At 40.0% G+C, this 21510-nt stretch overlaps 1 protein-coding gene across 2 annotated transcripts; it reads left to right on the forward strand.

The window, feature by feature from the left end:
• The first annotated feature begins 380 nt into the window (after positions 1-380).
• On the forward strand, positions 381-21250 carry LOC134575198 (oocyte zinc finger protein XlCOF22-like). Of its 2 annotated transcripts, XM_063434442.1 has the most exons (5): positions 381-455; positions 13697-13797; positions 15264-15452; positions 16547-16625; positions 18995-21250. In XM_063434442.1, the coding sequence occupies exons 2-5, from the start codon at positions 13717-13719 to the stop codon at positions 20503-20505; spliced, it is 1860 nt and encodes a 619-aa protein (XP_063290512.1). In that variant the 5' UTR covers positions 381-455; positions 13697-13716; the 3' UTR covers positions 20506-21250. The 2 variants fall into 2 exon arrangements, with proteins under 2 accessions (XP_063290512.1, XP_063290513.1); XM_063434443.1 differs by lacking the exon at positions 381-455 and having other exon boundaries at positions 13653-13797.
• The last annotated feature ends 260 nt before the right edge of the window (positions 21251-21510 follow it).

Below are 21510 nucleotides of genomic sequence, written 5' to 3' on the forward strand. Positions count from 1 at the left end.
GAGTCAGTACAGGTTATTATGGAACATTCCCAGCTCAATATATAGAGTCAGTACAGGATATTATGGAACATTCCCAGCTCAATATATAGAGTCAGTACAGGATATCATGGAACATTCCCAGCTCAATATATGGAGTCAGTACAGGATATTATGGAACATTCCCAGCTCAATATATAGAGTTAGTGTAGTTTATCTTGACCAGCTCATTGCACAGCACTAGGAACATAGCTCTCAGTATACACAGCATTGCCCTAAACAAAGATGGCCCCCATCAAACGTTTTGTGATGACGTCATATTATATCGCCTCATTTGAAGAGCAGTTGTCTCACATGTGAGGTCAGAGTAGTCATGTGACTTGTTTAGTTATCTTAACAGGTCGCCGTATCGTAAACCTTACCAACCCTGACCCCGAGTGACCGGGAAACAGAGACAGCCAGTGTGTATAATAACAAAGGTACAAACATTGTAATATACACCCCCTGTATATACTGTGTATATAATGTATGGGGGTAAATATACACCCCCTGTATATACTGTGTATATAATGTATGGGGTAAATATACACCCCCTGTATATACTGTGTATATAATGTATGGGGTAAATATACACCCCCTGTATATACTGTGTATATAATGTATGGGGGTCAATATACACCCCCTGTATATACTGTGTATATAATGTATGGGGGTAAATATACACCCCCTGTATATACTGTGTATATAATGTATGGGGTAAATATACACCCCCTGTATATACTGTGTATATAATGTATGGGGTAAATATACACCCCCTGTATATACTGTGTGTATAATGTATGGGGGTAAATATACACCCCCTGTATATACTGTGTGTATAATGTATGGGGGTAAATATACACCCCCTGTATATACTGTGTATATAATGTATGGGGGGTAAATATACACCCCCTGTATATACTGTGTATATAATGTATGGGGGTAAATATACACCCCCTGTATATACTGTGTGTATAATGTATGGGGGTAAATATACACCCCCTGTATATACTGTGTATATAATGTATGGGGGTAAATATACACCCCCTGTATATACTGTGTGTATAATGTATGGGGGTAAATATACACCCCCTGTATATACTGTGTATATAATGTATGGGGGTAAATATACACCCCCTGTATATACTGTGTATATAATGTATGGGGTAAATATACACCCCCTGTATATACTGTGTATATAATGTATGGGGGTAAATATACACCCCCTGTATATACTGTGTATATAATGTATGGGGTAAATATACACCCCCTGTATATACTGTGTATATAATGTATGGGGTAAATATACACCCCCTGTATATACTGTGTATATAATGTATGGGGTAAATATACACCCCCTGTATATACTGTGTATATAATGTATGGGGTAAATATACACCCCCTGTATATACTGTGTATATAATGTATGGGGTAAATATACACCCCCTGTATATACTGTGTATATAATGTATGGGGTAAATATACACCCCCTGTATATACTGTGTATATAATGTATGGGGTAAATATACACCCCCTGTATATACTGTGTATATAATGTATGGGGTAAATATACACCCCCTGTATATACTGTGTATATAATGTATGGGGTAAATATACACCCCCTGTATATACTGTGTATATAATGTATGGGGTAAATATACACCCCCTGTATATACTGTGTATATAATGTATGGGGTAAATATACACCCCCTGTATATACTGTGTATATAATGTATGGGGTAAATATACACCCCCTGTATATACTGTGTATATAATGTATGGGGTAAATATACACCCCCTGTATATACTGTGTATATAATGTATGGGGTAAATATACACCCCCTGTATATACTGTGTATATAATGTATGGGGGGTAAATATACACCCCCTGTATATACTGTGTATATAATGTATGGGGGGTAAATATACACCCCCTGTATATACTGTGTATATAATGTATGGGGGGTAAATATACACCCCCTGTATATACTGTGTATATAATGTATGGGGGGTAAATATACACCCCCTGTATATACTGTGTATATAATGTATGGGGGGTAAATATACACCCCCTGTATATACTGTGTATATAATGTATGGGGGGTAAATATACACCCCCTGTATATACTGTGTATATAATGTATGGGGTAAATATACACCCCCTGTATATACTGTGTATATAATGTATGGGGTAAATATACACCCCCTGTATATACTGTGTATATAATGTATGGGGTAAATATACACCCCCTGTATATACTGTGTATATAATGTATGGGGGGTAAATATACACCCCCTGTATATACTGTGTATATAATGTATGGGGGGTAAATATACACCCCCTGTATATACTGTGTGTATAATGTATGGGGGTAAATATACACCCCCCTGTATATACTGTGTGTATAATGTATGGGGGTAAATATACACCCCCCTGTATATACTGTGTGTATAATGTATGGGGGTAAATATACACCCCCTGTATATACTGTGTATATAATGTATGGGGTAAATATACACCCCCTGTATATACAGGGAGTGCAGAATTATTAGGCAAGTTGTATTTTTGAGGATTAATTTTATTATTGAACAACAACCATGTTCTCAATGAACCCAAAAAACTCATTAATATCAAAGCTGAATATTTTTGGAAGTAGTTTTTAGTTTGTTTTTAGTTTTAGCTATTTTAGGGGGATATCTGTGTGTGCAGGTGACTATTACTGTGCATAATTATTAGGCAACTTAACAAAAAACAAATATATACCCATTTCAATTATTTATTTTTACCAGTGAAACCAATATAACATCTCAACATTCACAAATATACATTTCTGACATTCAAAAACATAACAAAAACAAATCAGTGACCAATATAGCCACCTTTCTTTGCAAGGACACTCAAAAGCCTGCCATCCATGGATTCTGTCAGTGTTTTGATCTGTTCACCATCAACATTGCGTACAGCAGCAACCACAGCCTCCCAGACACTGTTCAGAGAGGTGTACTGTTTTCCCTCCTTGTAAATCTCACATTTGATGATGGACCACAGGTTCTCAATGGGGTTCAGATCAGGTGAACAAGGAGGCCATGTCATTAGATTTTCTTCTTTTATACTCTTTCTTGCCAGCCACGCTGTGGAGTACTTGGACGCGTGTGATGGAGCATTGTCCTGCATGAAAATCATGTTTTTCTTGAAGGATGCAGACTTCTTCCTGTACCACTGCTTGAAGAAGGTGTCTTCCAGAAACTGGGAGTTGAGCTTGACTCCATTCTCAACCCGAAAAGGCCCCACAAGCTCATCTTTGATGATACCAGCCCAAACCAGTACTCCACCTCCACCTTGCTGGCGTCTGAGTTGGACTGGAGCTCTCTGCCCTTTACCAATCCATCCATCTGGCCCATCAAGACTCACTCTCATTTCATCAGTCCATAAAACCTTAGAAAAATCAGTCTTGAGATATTTCTTGGCCCAGTCTTGACGTTTCAGCTTGTGTGTCTTGTTCAGTGGTGGTCGTCTTTCAGCCTTTCTTACCTTGGCCATGTCTCTGAGTATTGCACACCTTGTGCTTTCGGGCACTCCAGTGATGTTGCAGCTCTGAAATATGGCCAAACTGGTGGCAAGTGGCATCTTGGCAGCTGCACGCTTGACTTTTCTCAGTTCATGGGCAGTTATTTTGCGCCTTGGTTTCTCCACATGCCTCTTGCGACCCTGTTGACTATTTTGAATGAAACGCTTGATTGTTCGATGATCACGCTTCAGAAGCTTTGCAATTTTAAGAGTGCTGCATCCCTCTGCAAGATATCTCACTATTTTTAACTTTTCTGAGCCTGTCAAGTCCTTCTTTTGACCCATTTTGCCAAAGGAAAGGAGGTTGCCTAATAATTATGCACACCTGATATAGGGTGTTGATGTCATTAGACCACACCCCTTCTCATTACAGAGATGCACATCACCTAATATGCTTAATTGGTAGTAGGCTTTCGAGCCTATACAGCTTGGAGTAAGACAACATGCATAAAGAGGATGATGTGGTCAAAATACTCATTTGCCTAATAATTCTGCACGCAGTGTACTGTGTATATAATGTATGGGGTAAATACACACCCCCTGTATATACTGTGTATATAATGTATGGGGTAAATATACACCCCCTGTATATACTGTGTATATAATGTATGGGGTAAATATACACCCCCTGTATATACTGTGTATATAATGTATGGGGTAAATATACACCCCCTGTATATACTGTGTATATAATGTATGGGGTAAATATACACCCCCCGTATATACTGTGTATATAATGTATGGGGTAAATATACACCCCCTGTATATACTGTGTATATAATGTATGGGGTAAATATACACCCCCTGTATATACTGTGTATATAATGTATGGGGTAAATATACACCCCCCGTATATACTGTGTATATAATGTATGGGGTAAATATACACCCCCTGTATATACTGTGTATATAATGTATGGGGGGTAAAATATACACCCCCTGTATATACTGTGTGTATAATGTATGGGGTAAATATACACCCCCTGTATATACTGTGTATATAATGTATGGGGTAAATATACACCCCCTGTATATACTGTGTATATAATGTATGGGGTAAGTATACACCCCCTGTATATACTGTGTATATAATGTATGGGGTAAATATACACCCCCTGTATATACTGTGTATATAATGTATGGGGTAAATATACACCCCCTGTATATACTGTGTATATAATGTATGGGGTAAATATACACCCCCTGTATATACTGTGTGTATAATGTATGGGGTAAATATACACCCCCTGTATATACTGTGTATATAATGTATGGGGTAAATATACACCCCCTGTATATACTGTGTATATAATGTATGGGGGGTCAATATACACCCCCTGTATATACTGTGTATATAATGTATGGGGGGTCAATATACACCCCCTGTATATACTGTGTATATAATGTATGGGGGGTCAATATACACCCCCTGTATATACTGTGTATATAATGTATGGGGGGTCAATATACACCCCCTGTATATACTGTGTATATAATGTATGGGGGGTCAATATACACCCCCTGTATATACTGTGTATATAATGTATGGGGGTAAATATACACCCCCTGTATATACTGTGTATATAATGTATGGGGGAAATATACACCCCCTGTATATACTGTGTATATAATGTATGGGGGAAATATACAAACCCCTGTATATACTGTGTATATAATGTATGGGGGTAAATATACACCCCCTGTATATACTGTGTATATAATGTATGGGGTAAATATACACCCCCTGTATATACTGTGTATATAATGTATGGGGTAAATATACACCCCCTGTATATACTGTGTGTATAATGTATGGGGGGGTAAATATACACCCCCTGTATATACTGTGTGTATAATGTATGGGGGGGGTAAATATACACCCCCTGTATATACTGTGTGTATAATGTATGGGGGGGTAAATATACACCCCCTGTATATACTGTGTGTATAATGTATGGGGGGGTAAATATACACCCCCTGTAAATACTGTGTATATAATGTATGGGGGGGTAAATATACACCCCCTGTATATACTGTGTATATAATGTATGGGGGGGGGGGGTAAATATACACCCCCTGTATATACTGTGTATATAATGTATGGGGGGGGGGTAAATATACACCCCCTGTATATACTGTGTATATAATGTATGGGGGGGTAAATATACACCCCCTGTATATACTGTGTATATAATGTATGGGGGGGGGGGGGGGTAAATATACACCCCCTGTATATACTGTGTATATAATGTATGGGGGGGGGGTAAATATACACCCCCTGTATATACTGTGTATATAATGTATGGGGGGTAAATATACACCCCCTGTATATAATGTATGGGGGGTAAATATACACCCCCTGTATATACTGTGTATATAATGTATGGGGGGTAAACATACACCCCCTGTATATACTGTGTATATAATGTATGGGGGGTAAACATACACCCCCTGTATATACTGTGTATATAATGTATGGGGGGTAAACATACACCCCCTGTATATACTGTGTATATAATGTATGGGGGGTAAACATTCACCCCCTGTATATACTGTGTATATAATGTATGGGGGGTAAACATTCACCCCCTGTATATACTGTGTATATAATGTATGGGGGGTAAACATTCACCCCCTGTATATACTGTGTATATAATGTATGGGGGGTAAACATTCACCCCCTGTATATACTGTGTATATAATGTATGGGGGGTAAATATACACCCCCTGTATATACTGTGTATATAATGTATGGGGTAAATATACACCCCCTGTATATACTGTGTATATAATGTATGGGGGGTAAACATACACCCCCTGTATATACTGTGTATATAATGTATGGGGGGTAAACATACACCCCCTGTATATACTGTGTATGGGGTAAATATACTTACCATATTCATACTTACCATAATTTTATTTTCCTGGTCATAGGCCATGGCAGCACAAGAATGGTTAGCCCCTTCTCTAATAGACCGGAACCAATTAATGGGACCCTATAGTCATCAGAACAACTACAGCTTATTGTATTTGTACTGGTGAGTATAATCATTCCCTTAAGGCTTTTTGCAATAAACGCTGTTTTTTCAGAGAAAATGCAGTGCTTACATTACAGCCTAATGATATCTCCACTGGCCACTCCTCAGATGGCTACTAGAGGTGCTTCCTGTGGCAGTGCTGCAGAGTAAGCAGCACTGCCATTCAGTGTCTCTATCCTCTGCATGCAGACCCTGAACTTTCCTCATAACTAAACCTTATGAAGTTATCAGATCCCACTCACAGTTCGCCATGATAAAAATGAGTTTGATGACAAAATGTCACCACACCAAGCTATAAACTTTCGGGTGGGATTCATGTGCTGCAATGGTCTACGGCCAGGAAAAGAAAATTACGGTAAGTAGGTATACATTTTCTCTTTTCCTAGCCATATCCATGGCAGTACAACAATGGGAATACCCAAGCTAAGATTGAGAGGGAAAAAACAAAACCTAACACCAAAAAAAATGCTAGGCCAGAAGGGGGCTAATAAAATGATTGTCTCCCTCTCTTGGCACAGTCTATTGAGTCTCCTGAGGAATGTGGCAAACATGGACACTGAGGGAATGGCATAACACAGAGCGAAGTTCCGTTTCCAAGAAAGTGCATTCTTTCCTCTGGCTTGATGGTCAGAGCTTCTGGAGAAGAATCACTGAACCTTGCTGTTCTTGGAGTTGGCCATCAGATCTATTTGACTAGGTCTAGAAAGACTTTGCAAGGCAGAGACCATTCTCCCGGGTCGATTCTCTGTCTGCTCAGGTAATTTGCCACTGTGTTGTTTAAACCTGGAAGATGGATAGCCACTAGTCCTTGTAGATTTCTTTGGACCCAGGACATCATTGGTTTCAGGATGTTAATCTACCGATGACTCTTGGTGATTTATGTAGGTTACTACTGTTGAATTGTCTACTCGTACCATCCCCCACTTCTGATAAGGGAGATTCTTGAATGTCCTTAAGGCTTTGAAGACGGCAAGACGTTCCATAATATTTGAGGGGACTTCCGAGGCTGAAGCTTTCCATCTCCCTTGGGTTATCTGATCTTGGAGATAGGATCCCCAACCCTAGCGGCTGTTGTCAAGATGATCCAAAGAGCCTCTCCTAGGTATAGGTTTATGCTTTCCAACCACTATAGGCGGAAATTATGAGTTTTGGGGACAATTCTGATCGGCTGGAGAAGATTGCCTGTCTTGAACTGACTTAGGAATAGGTCTTGTAATGGTCTCCTCTTCCATTGGGCCCATCTTGTCATCCCAATTGTAGAGGACATGAATCCTAACAGCCTCATGATGTTTTGAGCTGACGTTACTTTTGCGGCAATTGTCTTTTTTATATTTGATGGCGTCTTCCTCTGTCCTGTAAAAGCTGCACTTTGAGCATTGAGCTCCTAAGTAGATGCTTTTGGATACATTCATCTTCCAGCTGTGTTTTAGCAAAATGGTGATCCAGAGATGACCATGAGATAGTCCCTTTGTCTGCAATAATAAGGATGTCGTCCAAATAGTGAAAAGTGGCGATGCCCTTTTTTTTTTCTCCTGCTATAAGGCTCACTATGATTTAGTGAAGATACAAGGGGCAGTGCTCAATTGAAATAGAAGGGTAGGAAATGCTCTTCCTCTGTTGTGAACCTTAAGATCTTTTAATCATCCATTGACCCGGAAATATCACTTTCAGGATGGATTGTAGGCATTCCATCTTGAATTTCCTGACTTTATTTATTATTGGCATTTATATAGCACCAACATATTCCATAGCTCTTTAATATTATAAGAGGGGGAGATTAACAATAAATGAGGCAATTACAAAAACTTACAGGAGCAATAGGTTGAAGAGTTAAAATAATAAGAGGACACTGCTCAAATGAGCGTACAGTCTAGAGAAGGTTGGGTATAAAATACAATACGACAAGAGGTGGCAATCAAACAAGGTGGAAGTGAAGCAGAGCTTGAGGAGATTGTCGAGTGCTGCACTTTAGGAGAGAGCAAGGGACAGGTGTGTGAGGTAGAGCTTACTCTGAGAGGTCATAAACTTTCCTGAAGAGATTGGTTTTAAGAAACTTCACTCAGGTATTTGTTGAGAATATGCAGGTCCAGAATCGGTCTCCAACCTCCTACAGCTTTTTTTGTGAGCAACAGATAAGAATAGAAACAGTGTGATTTTTCTTCTTCTGGGACCTTTATAATGACACTCTGAAGAGTTGTTATGAAATTCGAGGACCATTCTTTTCACTATGTCTCTGGGCCACCTTATGACATGAATGCTGCGTCTAGGAGGAGACTTGTCGAATTCCATGAAGTAACCGTTTGCCACAATATTCAGGGATCCATTTGTCTTTTATGGTGTTCTCCCTGGCAGGAAAGAATAAAAGCAGGCAGTCGCCTACTCCTTCTACTTGGGAATGTAGGCCATCATAATGTTCTAGAGCTCTTAGATCCAGGGGATCAGCACCATCTATTTCCTCTGGTAGAAGAGCGACCACCTCGCCCAGATTGAGATCTTCCATAATCTCGGCCTGGACGGTAAGATCTGTGGTCTTGAAAGGAAGATTCTTCTATCTCTAAAACTCTTTCTAGGTCTGCGATCCTGCTGCTCTCTTAATGTAGTCATCCAGTTGTTTCCCAAAAAGCATATCTCCTTGGAAAGGCTGTTTTTAGACTAAGCATCAACTGTCCAATTTCTTAACCAGAGATCTCTTCTGGCGGAGACCGAGAGGAACATGTTTCTGGATAGCGCCCTAACCATGCCGACTGAGGCTTCTGAATAAAGTCTGCTGCTAGTTTAAAGGACCATTATAGTTCCAGGAAAACATACTCATTTTCCCGGAACTATAGTGCCCTGAGGGTGCCCCCTCCCGCCGGGCTGGATGGAGAGGAAGGGGTTAAACTTACTTTTTTCTCCAGCGCCGGGCGGGGTACTCTCCTCCTCCTCGGCTGCATGCGCGGCAAGAGCCGCGTGCGCATTCAGCCAGTCTCATAGGAAAGCATTTACAATGCTTTCCTATGGACGCTGGCGTCTTCTCACTGTGAAAATCACAGTGAGAAGCGCGGAAGTGCCTCTAGCGACTGTCAATGAGACAGCCACTAGAGGCTGGATTAACCCTATTATAAACATAGCAGTTTCTCTGAAACTGCTATGTTTATAGAAAAAAGGGTTAACCCTAGCTGGACCAGGCACCCAGACCACTTCATTAAGCTGAAGTGGTCTGGGTGCCTATAGTGGTCCTTTAATGTCTTGAAGACTGTCAATGGATGCTCTTTTTCTGCCTTCTCTCAGATCCTCCTCCATCTTCTATCCATAATTTTAGAGCCTGAGACAAAGGGGTAGAAGGCAAGTGCCAGCTGCAATATGGGCTTTGGCCAGGTTAAAGTTCATTATGCAATCCATAGGATCCCTTAAGGAGCCCACATTATCTACCGACAGTCGTATGCTTGGCCAGTCTGACTTTAGCAGTGTCTACTTTAGGAGCAGAAACCCATGAAGCCACATCTGAGGACTAAAGTGTATAGGCAGGAAATCCTGCCATGCGGAGAAAGCTTATTTTCCATTTTAGTCCATTCATCTATAGGAAGAGCCTTTATAATCTCATGGACTGGAAATTTTAGTTGTTTTTTTTTATTTTATTTTTGAGATCTGAGAAGAATTTAGTAGATGAAGGTTCTTATGTGGTGGGCTCTTTCAAATTCAGTGATTTCTGACCCTGAAATCGAGTGATCCACAATAGCTGGATCTAATTTTTCAGGGGGGTGTTGAAATTGCTCCTCTGACGAAAAATCCTCATGCCAATATATCGTCTGTATCTGGGCCTTTTGCGTGACTTACTGGCCTCTTTAATACCCTGAGAAACCGATTGCTCGATTAAATCCATGATGCAAGAAGGATTGGAAGGGCCTGCTACACAAAGGTGTTTCTCTTCTATTACTCTGGCATTGCACGCCTCACATATATGCTTCTTGGGAGACTTCCTTTTTGAAACTCTCGCTTTTCTTCCAGTTGAACTGAAACAAAAGGGAATATTAAGCATTGCTCTGTTTAGTTTATTACCATCCTTTTAAATAGGAAAAGTAGATAAATGGCTTACCTATTACTCTTAGATTGTGATCGTTTATCAGAGGATGATGAATCCAAATCCATAACTGAATCCTGATGTGAAAATTAATACACCATGAAGAAAGGAAAAAACTGATCAGATACTATCCCTTTAATTACTGAGACTTTAAACACTTACAATAACGACGATGCACAAAGGATCAAATTAGGAATTCTTTGCTTAAGTATAGCTCACGGAAAAAGTGGAGACAAAATTCCAGGATTAAGAGTCTTGGCGCTTTTAATAGGATAGGTGATGTCATAATTGGCCTTTTGCCACTGCGCATGCGCATTCGCGAACATTCGTGCATGCATTGCGTACTCTATTTGGTTAACACATGCACAGTGGTGTGAGACGAAAGCCCAAAAATGGTGTGAACGACCGGGGTTCTAGAAGCTCGATCGTCATTCGTTGGACAGAAACATAAGCACAGTGTAATGGTAGTCTCAATCACCAAGAACTTGAGATGGACAATTCAATTGGGTATCTGGATGATTCCTATGTTTAAGTCACCCTGTGTGCATTGTGGGTGCAAAGTGTGTGTAATGTGGTTGTTTGGGGTTAAATGTTAATGTGCCCTCCTGTCTTGCTAATGCTTGCAATCAAATTGATTGCTTTGTCTGTGAAGCCTGTACAGTGCCACCTGTTGGTTGCAAGGACCTAGCAACAGCTATATGCACTACCTGAATAGCAAGGCTTGATAATTTGCATATTCGGGTAGTTTGCATTTTGCCAATTCTGCAGGCAGGAGAGCTATTTTCTCTTAATTATGGTATTTACCACTCCTTTATAAATATGTCTGTAGCGAAAGCCACTTCGCCACTGTGTTTTGGAGGGGGCTGCTTGCCCGCCTCTTACCCTGTGACTACGGTCCCTGGGCGATTTGGCCCTTTATGCCCGGTATTTGGGCATACTGTGTGTTATTGGGCTGCCCCAGGATTATGGGCCCTCTCATCAGCCCATACGAAACTTAAAACCCCATGGCGTTTGAACTGTGTTTGTGGCATCTGAGCGCTGTTTGGATATGTTGAGCGCTCAGATCCAAGCCATCTGGGGATGGGTTGAATGTGGGGGTTCTGTTTAGTATAACAGGAGTTATGTATTTTTATGTCTTTTGGTGGTTCTGGTAACATGTGCTTAATGGAGGCTGTGTTTGTCCCTGGATATAATTAAATCAGCTTCTCCGTTGTCTCCAGGATAGAGGATTCTGGGGAACTAGTTTGAGCTGGAAAAACCATGCTTCCAGAAGGTCAAATGCACATTTGTACTAACTTTTGAACCCCTGGTCCAATTCGTATGATTTTTGAGTATGTTGTTCCCCTGAATGGATTGATTGTGAATATGTATTTTTATGCGAATGTGATGTATATTTTGGGAGTTATGAATGTTGTGTAAAAACTGTATTTTCCCTACCTATGATAATTGTATTTTCCTGTGTGTACAGATAATTAGTTTACAGGTAGAGGGGAGGGCTATGTGTGGGATGTAACTATTGTGTGATTGGTTAATGTACGTTACTGTGTGTGTCCCTCCCCTTCATGGGAGCACCTAATAAAAAGGGCTGCAAGCTAGCAGCCAGAGTTCTATTTTTACCCTCAACTTGAGTCCTGTCTCTTATTGGGGGAATCTGCTACAAGGGATTGCTATGCTAGGCATATTCCCTTGCTATAATCACTGAGCTCTTGTAAGAGCTTGTTCCTGCTTCGTTCTGAAGGGAGATAGCTGCAGCCTGCGGTGCTTATGGTGTCTGGTGGAGTGCTTGGAGTCCTCTGTAAGTGCTAGGAGCATCCATCAACGGAGGGTACTCGGTCGGAGTACACGGAGATCCGTTACAATGTTATTATTAGTTCCTGTATGTTGTCTAATGTGATTTGATTGTACTTTTGAGTTGTCACAGTAATCTATATGTAATGTACGTATAGGGTAGTCCCAAGAAAAATATTTTTGTATGTTGGTTCCATTTGGAACTGGGTGTCATTTGTGCATTTTTTAGGGATCCCAGTGAAAGTCTTTGGACCGGTTTGCTGGCTGCACAATCCCTCTAGTCCTGGGATAAATCAAGAGCTAGGCCTGAGAGTCGCAATTGCCTTTGTAAAGGTAACTTTAATCGGTGTAAGCAGAGCTGCAGCAGAAGAGGCAAAGGGAATGATACCTGCCTGGAAGGAAAGCTGCAGCCTGGTAGGGTAGAAGACCCCGGTCAAGCTTCGGCGACTGGGATGCAAGCGTTTTAGGATCCCAGGAAGCGAATTGGGCGGAGGTACTCGGTCGGAGTACAGGAACTTCGTCACAAACAGATTTCATTTGTACCAAAATGCATGAACGCTAAAACTGTCGTGAATGGTCGGGGATTATAAAACCCCCGAACACCATTTGTTTAAAGAGAAGAAAATACTTGCATTATAAGAGCCATTCGGTTTATTCCCAAAAACGAGGACTCCAAGCAAACTACAGCAATGTAAGTTAATTTTCTTATGCCTGAATCCAAAATGTTTGGTAGGAGAGGGTAAGGTGTCCCAGGGATTTTGCCAAAAGCTTTCTTGCTACCCCCAGGGTCACTAAAGAGGTATCCTCAGGGCTTCACCTTTGCACAGGACTGTACCCTGAAGGCTTCCTGAGGAAGAGAGCCTAAACTCTCTTGGGGAAGGGGGTAACAACCACCAGGTTAGCTAAAAAGAAAAATTGGAACCAAAAATGTTCACAATAAAATATATACGTCCTATAGGGAATAGGACGGGAATAAAAGACTGCGTGTTGGAGGGGGTACTTATACCCTTTGTTTTTATTGGTTCTGGTCTATTAGGGCAGGAGCTAACCATTGTTTTGCTGCCATGGCTATAGCCATGAAATACGGTTTATCCTGGGAAGTAACAGCATCTCTGTAATTGTATTTTTCTATTAATTTCAGGTTTAAAGTATAAATTGAAATGGAATATTCTGTTACTCTGTAATAACAGATCTAGTTTAACTTTTGTCCACAACTGTTCTCAGGCTGCCTGATTGGCTGAATAATGACAAACACAAACCGGAATCAGATGACGGAGAGGATCCTGGATCTGACCCTGGAGGTCAACTACCTGCTGACTGGAGAGGTGAGGGATTCTGGGAATGTCAGTGACTCATTTCTTCTCATTAAGTTAACTTTAATAATTTTGATTCATAATTTCATGTCCCTACTAAAATATACTCATAAAAAATTCAAAGAGTGGAGATTTCGGGACGTTACATGGTGGGGGAGAATAAATATTGTAAAATCTTATATTCTCCCAAAATGGATCTATTATTCCGTATGATCCCCGTGTCCTGCCCAGATAGTTGGGTGAATTTACCGTATAATTGTGTAAATTGGTTAATCTCCGCTGGACATACACCACCAATGTGGTGTTCCAGCGGTGAAAGACCAACTCAAGTACTGAGGAGAGACTCCAGGGCATAACCCCAAGAACACTAACAAAAAAGGGGGAGAATAACACAAAATGCTAGTCACAATGCCGAAAGACAAATGTGGCTAGTTGTGTTACCTGGAAATGTAGAGCAGTATTATAAAATATACTATGTACATTGAATTCAAGGATTGAGATGTCCCAATAAAGTGTGAGTATAAAAAGTCAAGTAGATACAAAAATGTTCCATAATCCCTGAGTGGTATAAAGGGATCACCAGCATATTCTTAGCAGCAGATATCCCCTATGAGCTTGATTAAGGCTGGCTCTTCTGCAGTGCTAGGCACAAAATAATTGAATTACCTAGTGGACACCAGGGCGCCTAACAATAATAACCCTAGACATACATGTTCCCCTATAGTTACATCCAGGTTTCTTACATCCCCACATAGCTCTGTTTTGGTAAATGTGGCTAGATTCTGGCGCAGTTAAGTGGCCAGTCAATCCGTCACAGATGGCATGACATTTCTTGTATGGTGCCATTAAAGGGACACTATAGCCACTAAAATAACTTTAGCTTAAAGGGACACTATAGTCACCCGAACAACTTTAGCTTAATGAAGCAGTTTTGGTGTATAGAACATGCCCCTGCAGCCTCACTGCTCAATCCTCTTCCATTTAGGAGTTAAATCCCTTTGTTTATGAACCCTAGTCACACCTCCCTGCATGTGACTTGCACAGCCTTCCATAAACACTTCCTGTAAAGAGAGCCCTATTTAGGCTTTCTTTATTGCAAGTTCTGTTTAATTAAGATTTTCTTATCCCCTGCTATGTTAATAGCTTGCTAGACTGCCTTTAGGTAAATTCCCATTTTACATGTGGCTCTGTGACTAGATGTCTTGTTTACAAACACAGATTAGAATTAATTTTCAGAGGGAATGTAAAGCGAATAGGGGTAATCATTCTGGGACTTGTCGTGCAGTGATGCAACTGGTATATGTAGGAGCCTTGGTAAAACTACATAAACTCGCAAATCAAAGGGGAGGGAGGTGAAATGATTTTAGTTGTATTGCAGTGTGTTTGGGATTGTGCGCTGGGTACCGTTTTAGGTTATTTTTATCTTGGGCATTTCTCTTGTTACGCAGAGATTTATTCAAATTGCTCTATTTACATAGAATTACATTGCTGTGAAGAGTCCTGGAGAGCCCGCTGTGCAGAACCATGGTTTCAGTGTGTCAGACAGACCCAGCAAGTCCCAGAGCCCCAGCATGGTGCCTTCACCTCATTCTCTGATACATGAGAAAAACAATGACCTGAAGATCCTAGTAATGGCCAATAAGATCATCCACCTGCTGACTGGAAAGGTGAGGATGCTGGGTGATGGTTACTGTATTATTGTTTCCTCCATTTATAATGTGTAGTCAGGATGGCCATCATTTACTCTTTTACAAACCGGGAAGCTGACCAGCAGTGTTTCAGCATTGTTGGTCTTTCATCAGACTATAGAAGAGATGCAAGTAAAATCCCACCTCTTAATTATGGAAAAATAAATCTTAATGGAACACTATAGTGTAGGAATACAAACGTGCCCTAACTAGTTGGGCTCCTGGGTCTCCCTCTGTGAAGGATAAAGGTGCTTTTACTTCCTTTCCTCCCTTGCAGAGTTGGTCTCCAGTCTTCCATCCCTCCTCCTTGACTGAGATCATAAAGACTACAGGAAAGCATTGGAAGGCTAGTGCACATTAGCAGCAAAACACAGAGCTGCGCAAATCAGGTAGTCTCCTGTCCGTATGATGGCCACTATAAGCAAGTTAACCATGCAGTCAAAACATTTCCGTTTTGAATAGTGGCAATGTTTCATAGCTGGAGAGTTAAGGGGGAGGCGGGGTTGAGACCTGTCATTGAGATGAAGTGGTGTGGTTACCTATTGAATCACTTTAAATAGGTTTCTGTTATAGACCAGAGCTTCCTGGAGGCACCCTACAATAATAAAACGCCATTTTATCTGTAATCCACTTGTGAGGTTCAGACTTTCATGATTATTTTATTGTTCCCTTCTAGTCCCATTTCTCTGGCTCATTCCATTATCCATGACATTTATCCTCTATTTCCCCATGTCATTTGCCAATCTCACTCTACCTCCAATGTCACTTGTTCCTTTCATACCCAGTTTTCTTACTCTTTCCATAACCAGTTTATCTGCTTTTCTTGTCCAACTTCACTCCTGACCCTCATTGTGCATAGTTTTTTGTTTTTTTTTTCTTTTCTTTTTTTTTATCCCACATTCTCGATCCTGCTTCTCTCTCTTTAATTTACATGTAACTAAATTATTCACCATTCTAATACTATTTAACTACATGTGAATTGTTTGAGCACACAATAACTAGGAGCTGTGTAGTTCTGTTTATTTAATAGGGTGCTAAGGTGTGAGGATGTAAATCTCTATTTTTCCTTGTAGGTGTGGGAGTATTTAGAAGGACACAAGGAAACCTATAATGATGCCCTGCTGGAGACTCACCAGACTCTCAGCTCATTGGGTAAGGGAAGGTTTAGCCACAATTGTTTTGATTATGTTTATGAATAGAACCGGTCTTGAGTCCACATTTTTGTTCTGAAAAATAATATTTGCAAATTTTAGCATAGAATTCACTTTTGAAAGTGAAATCTACTGTTGACACATGTTTGTTCTCATAAACCACTGAACCAGTGATCGATATGACTAATTCTCCCGTCACAGGACCGCTATTACCAAAAAGGTTAAAAAAAGAAAAACCTTCTCCAGATCCATCCCCTCCTAACATTATAAAGGATAACACTTTCCGATAGTTCAGTGAGTGATACACCTACGAATGTGTTGTAGAAATCTAGGCAAGCGAACATTCCTCCTTGAGCTATGGAAAAGGTGTCGTGTGGTTTTTTATTTATTTTATTTTTTTATCATGCTTTCCAAGCAAGTGATCAGATGGGATATAGCAATTTAAAACTGATTAACCGTTCTTAACCCAGTGAACCCACAATAACTAAGTAAGTGTCATCATCCCATGTCCTCAAATACTACTTCTCAATGGTCTGCTTAACATTTTATGGGATCTAAGACCTTAGTCCAGGCACAGGAAACCTTCGGAACTCCAGATATTTTGGACTACACTTCCCATGAAGCTATGCCAGCATTATGGGTGTAAGAGCATTATGGGGGATGTAGTCCACAACATCTGGAGTGCGGAAGGTTGCCCATCCCTGCCTTCGTCTATGCTGTGAGATGGAGAAAAAAGGCATGATCAAACTTTAGTCATGAGGGATCTTGATTTAAAATCTGCATTTCTGAATGTAATAAGCACATACACCCCAATTTGTGTGTTACACTGGCAATATCGGGAGATAGACGGAGTACTAACAAGAAAGCAAACATAGGTCAAGGGGTAATAGTCAAAAGTGAAGTGGAACTGGACAGCAAACAAACCTGGACATGGGGATTCCTCGATCACCACAAAATCTAGAAAGTAAAAAAAAAAAAACTAAAAAAGGTTGTTCTGCCAAAAAAATAAGCAATATACACGATGATAACATCTGTAAATAAAGGGGTGTGTGTTTGTGTATGCCATATTGAATAAATACCGAAGCCGCTCTCGTTGGTGAAGAACTTGGAATGTAGTCTCTGGTTTCTTTCAATATGTCTTTTTTAGCAGATCGTGATCCTCAACATAACATGAAACCACCTAAGAGAGACTTAGTACGCCTCATTCATGTTAAATGCGAAAAATAGATTACAAGGCAGAAATAAAAACATTAAACTTGAGCCAGAGCTTCTGTATGTGGTTACAAAGATTCCAACTCGATGAGAACTACTATAATCACTATATGATCATCATTACATATGAAAAAAATAGAAGCAGGTGAAAAATATACACAAAAAGGTGTGGACTAGGTGGCACTCGTTAGATATCTAGTTTAACAATAGATCTCTCTCTAGCTGCTGTATACACCCTGTGGGGACTCCTACTACCCCACCACAACAAAGTGATCACCAAAGAAACATAAACTTACCGTCTGGTTGATAGAGAGATATATATCTATATCTCTATATCTCTCTTCCAAACTATCCGTTTGAGTGCAGCGCTATGCCAGTAGGTGAAAGTGTTTTCAATAGGAGGCGTAAAACTCTTACCCTCTATATAATGCTTGATTAGAGGTATAGATGCAAAAAGAAGGAAATACAAAGAATTGTGCAATATTGTATATATTAACAACAAACAATCAACTAGTGGGCTGTGAGTGGAAATACTCACATTTTTTTTTTTAGCCTTTTCCAGAAATAAGGCTCTAAACGTCCTTGTTTCTGTACCTTTAAGGTCGGTCACACAATCCCCCCCCCCTATTGGTTGATCGATGTGTATACTCCTCTCCACGTTATTTGCAGTAAATGAAGATAGGAGAAAAAAGGCGAGATCTGGGTGCAGTACGTTTGCTAATTTTATGCGAGTTGTTTTTTTAAATAAATAAAATTAGGTGCTCACCTTTTTTAAGAGCCTTTTGTAAACTGGCTCTAAGTATACAGGCTTGATGTCAGATTTTGGGGTGACGCTCCCCTTGATGAAATCACAGTGCAGGATGCAACACCTTATTTCACCTACTGGTATAGCGCTGCACTCAAACTAAAGAAGCAGGTGACGCGTCCCCCTACTTTTTGTTCAAGTGGTAGGGAAGATTAATTTTTTTTTTTTTATAGATGATGAAGGCCTTTAACGGACCATTAAATAAAACACAATCTCTGCAAGACTCCAGACTATTGGAGACTAAGTCGGCAATCAAGTCTGTGCCAAGATTTTTCTACAAAATTTAGACAAAGTAATAAGCTATATATGATTATATTTTATTTTTTCATTATTTTTTTTTTTTTCCCCATTAGCTGATTCAATGAACACACCTGAAGCTGAAGGGTTTAACATCCGGAGTACCAAAGAAGATGAACAAACAATTAATCAAGAAATAAAATGCGTTAGAATAAATAAAAGGGGACGAAAGCGGAAACCTTTGAGATATGAGAGAACTTTATTTGAAGAAATAGACTTAACACATGCTGGCGTTGATCAAAACTTTCTCCAAACTGAGTATAACTCTACTCCTATTCAGAAGGAATCCATCTCCTCTATACAAGAAAACCACAGAGGCATTTATTTACCCCCAGAAAATACACAGACAGAATGTCATTCTACTCATATTGCCGCGTGTGAAGAAAGTACTGAGCTTGGTGTCCCCACAGAATACATGTCTGTTCATATTAAAGAGGAATCACCCTCGTATGAAGAAGACTTTTTCACAGGTAGTGACATTTATACACCAACACGACCTACACAGTTAGAATATCCACCTACTCATATCAAGGATGAACCAGTTTTTTGTAACAGTGAAAATCTGTTAGACACTGACATTTATACACCTCCAGAATATGCCTCTACGTTTAAGGAGAAATCGACCACGAATGAGGAGAGAAATGTCTCCGACCCATCCGTTTCAACCCCCATCTGTAAATTTGAGAGACAACAGAAATGGAATAGTAACACACAGCTGGGAGAAAGCATGGAAATATTAAATCAAAGAAAACACACAGTAGACCAGCTGTATAACAGTTTTGAGATAAGTAAGGCTTCTGATACCCATTCCGATGTTGATAAAGATCAGAAAGCCCATGATGGAAACAAAGTAACATGTTCTGAATGTGGGACATTTTTTGCCAGTAAGGTACATTTCTTTGGACATCAATGTTTATATCTGAAATCACGGTTTACCAGAAGGAACAGGATTTGCCAAGGAGCGAATTCGCTTTCTTGCTCATGTGGTAAATGTTTAAAGACAAAATATTTTTTTAGACCTCAGAATGTGCATGCTGGTGAAAAGCCATTTTCTTGTTCCGAATGTGGGAAATGTTTTAAACTGAAGGCAACTCTTAAATCTCACGAGAGAATTCACACTGGAGAAAAGCCATTTTCTTGTGCAGAGTGTGGGAAATGTTTCAGCCAGAGATCCGGTCGTAATACACATCTGAAGATTCATACAGGAGAGAAACCTTTCTCCTGCTCTGTATGTGGGAAATCGTTTAGGCACAAGGCCTATCTTATTACACATGAGAGGATTCATACAGGAGAGAAGCCATTTTCTTGTTTTGAATGTGGGAAATGTTTTATAGAAAAACCAAGACTTCTTGCACACCAAAGGATTCACACAGGAGAAAAACCATTTGTTTGTTCTGAATGTGGGAGATCTTTTACAAATTATTCAAATCTCCTCGCACATAAAAAGATTCACAAAGGGGAAAAACCATATTCTTGTTCTGAATGTGGGAAATGTTTTAGTAAGAGGGAATACCTTACCTCTCACCAAATGCAAGGCTGTTCAAGTACATCTGATATAAATTTCTAAAGCCCAAGGAAAGGGCCATGCAGAGTATCCTGGGAAGACCGCAAAGGGATGTATGTTTGCAATACCACCAATGCTTTCACCAACACAGTAAACTCTTTAGTAAGGTTTTTCTTGGAAATGTCATGAACTGAAAGATATCGGTTCCTATTTTAGGAACATATAACCCACTTCAAATACCGATTACTTGAGCAGGTATTCTTACCCATGCAGAAGGGAATATTGGCAGCTACACAAAATTCCTGCACACAAACATCCCACAATAATCGCTAAAAGTATTCTAACAAAAGCTGACTAAACTTGTTCTCGAAATGCCTAGACCACAAATGATTATTGATGCAGTCGCTCTAGTTTAGTGAACTGCCACTATTCTATACACAAATTTGTAAGATGTTCCCACCATAGCAGATGAATAGCAATTCAATATAATCACCTCGTGGTTTCATTGCCCAAAGCAGAATTGTACCATTGTACATTTTTCTTTAGGGAAACACTGTCACCAGTTGGGGACTGTGCCAAATTTGCAAAGTCCCCTGATGGTGACATCACCGTTGTGGGTCCGGTGTCTGAACGGGCAGGTTAAGTTCCATCACGGGCACTGTTATCTTAATACGGGGGTCCTCTTTAGAGCCGGTCACTGCTGTACTCTTGCACATACATGAGAGTACATAATTTAAGCCTAATGGCGGATCATACGAGATAGCGGGATCTTCCATAGACAGTCAATTCCCTGTAAATGTATAGCATTTTCTTTCATTTTCTTCGTTTGCTGTTTCTTCTATTTACCCTTTCTTTCTATGGAATGTTTAAAAGAAAACAACAGGATTTAGCTAAAATAACAAGAACAAAATAGTTAGAAATATTAAATACTATTCCAGATTTGTTGTTGTAATAAACATTAGTTGAGAGATTTTTGTGTCCAGATTACTTATTTTGTAGGCATATGGTGTCATCGTCTATAATAATCTCATACGCATTTATTAAGTTGCTGTAGCTGTATATTCATCC

The sequence above is a fragment of the Pelobates fuscus genome, chromosome 10, assembly GCF_036172605.1.
Source record: "Pelobates fuscus isolate aPelFus1 chromosome 10, aPelFus1.pri, whole genome shotgun sequence".
In the NCBI taxonomy this organism is placed as follows: domain Eukaryota; kingdom Metazoa; phylum Chordata; class Amphibia; order Anura; family Pelobatidae; genus Pelobates; species Pelobates fuscus.

Coding starts and splice junctions, on each gene's coding strand:
- LOC134575198 (XM_063434442.1), top strand. CDS start 13,717: ATGACAAACACAAACCGGAATCAGATGACGGAGAGGATCCTGGATCTG. Junction 13,798..15,263: donor ACTACCTGCTGACTGGAGAG/GTGAGGGATTCT, acceptor CTATTTACATAG/AATTACATTGCTGTGAAGAG. Junction 15,453..16,546: donor TCCACCTGCTGACTGGAAAG/GTGAGGATGCTG, acceptor TTTTCCTTGTAG/GTGTGGGAGTATTTAGAAGG.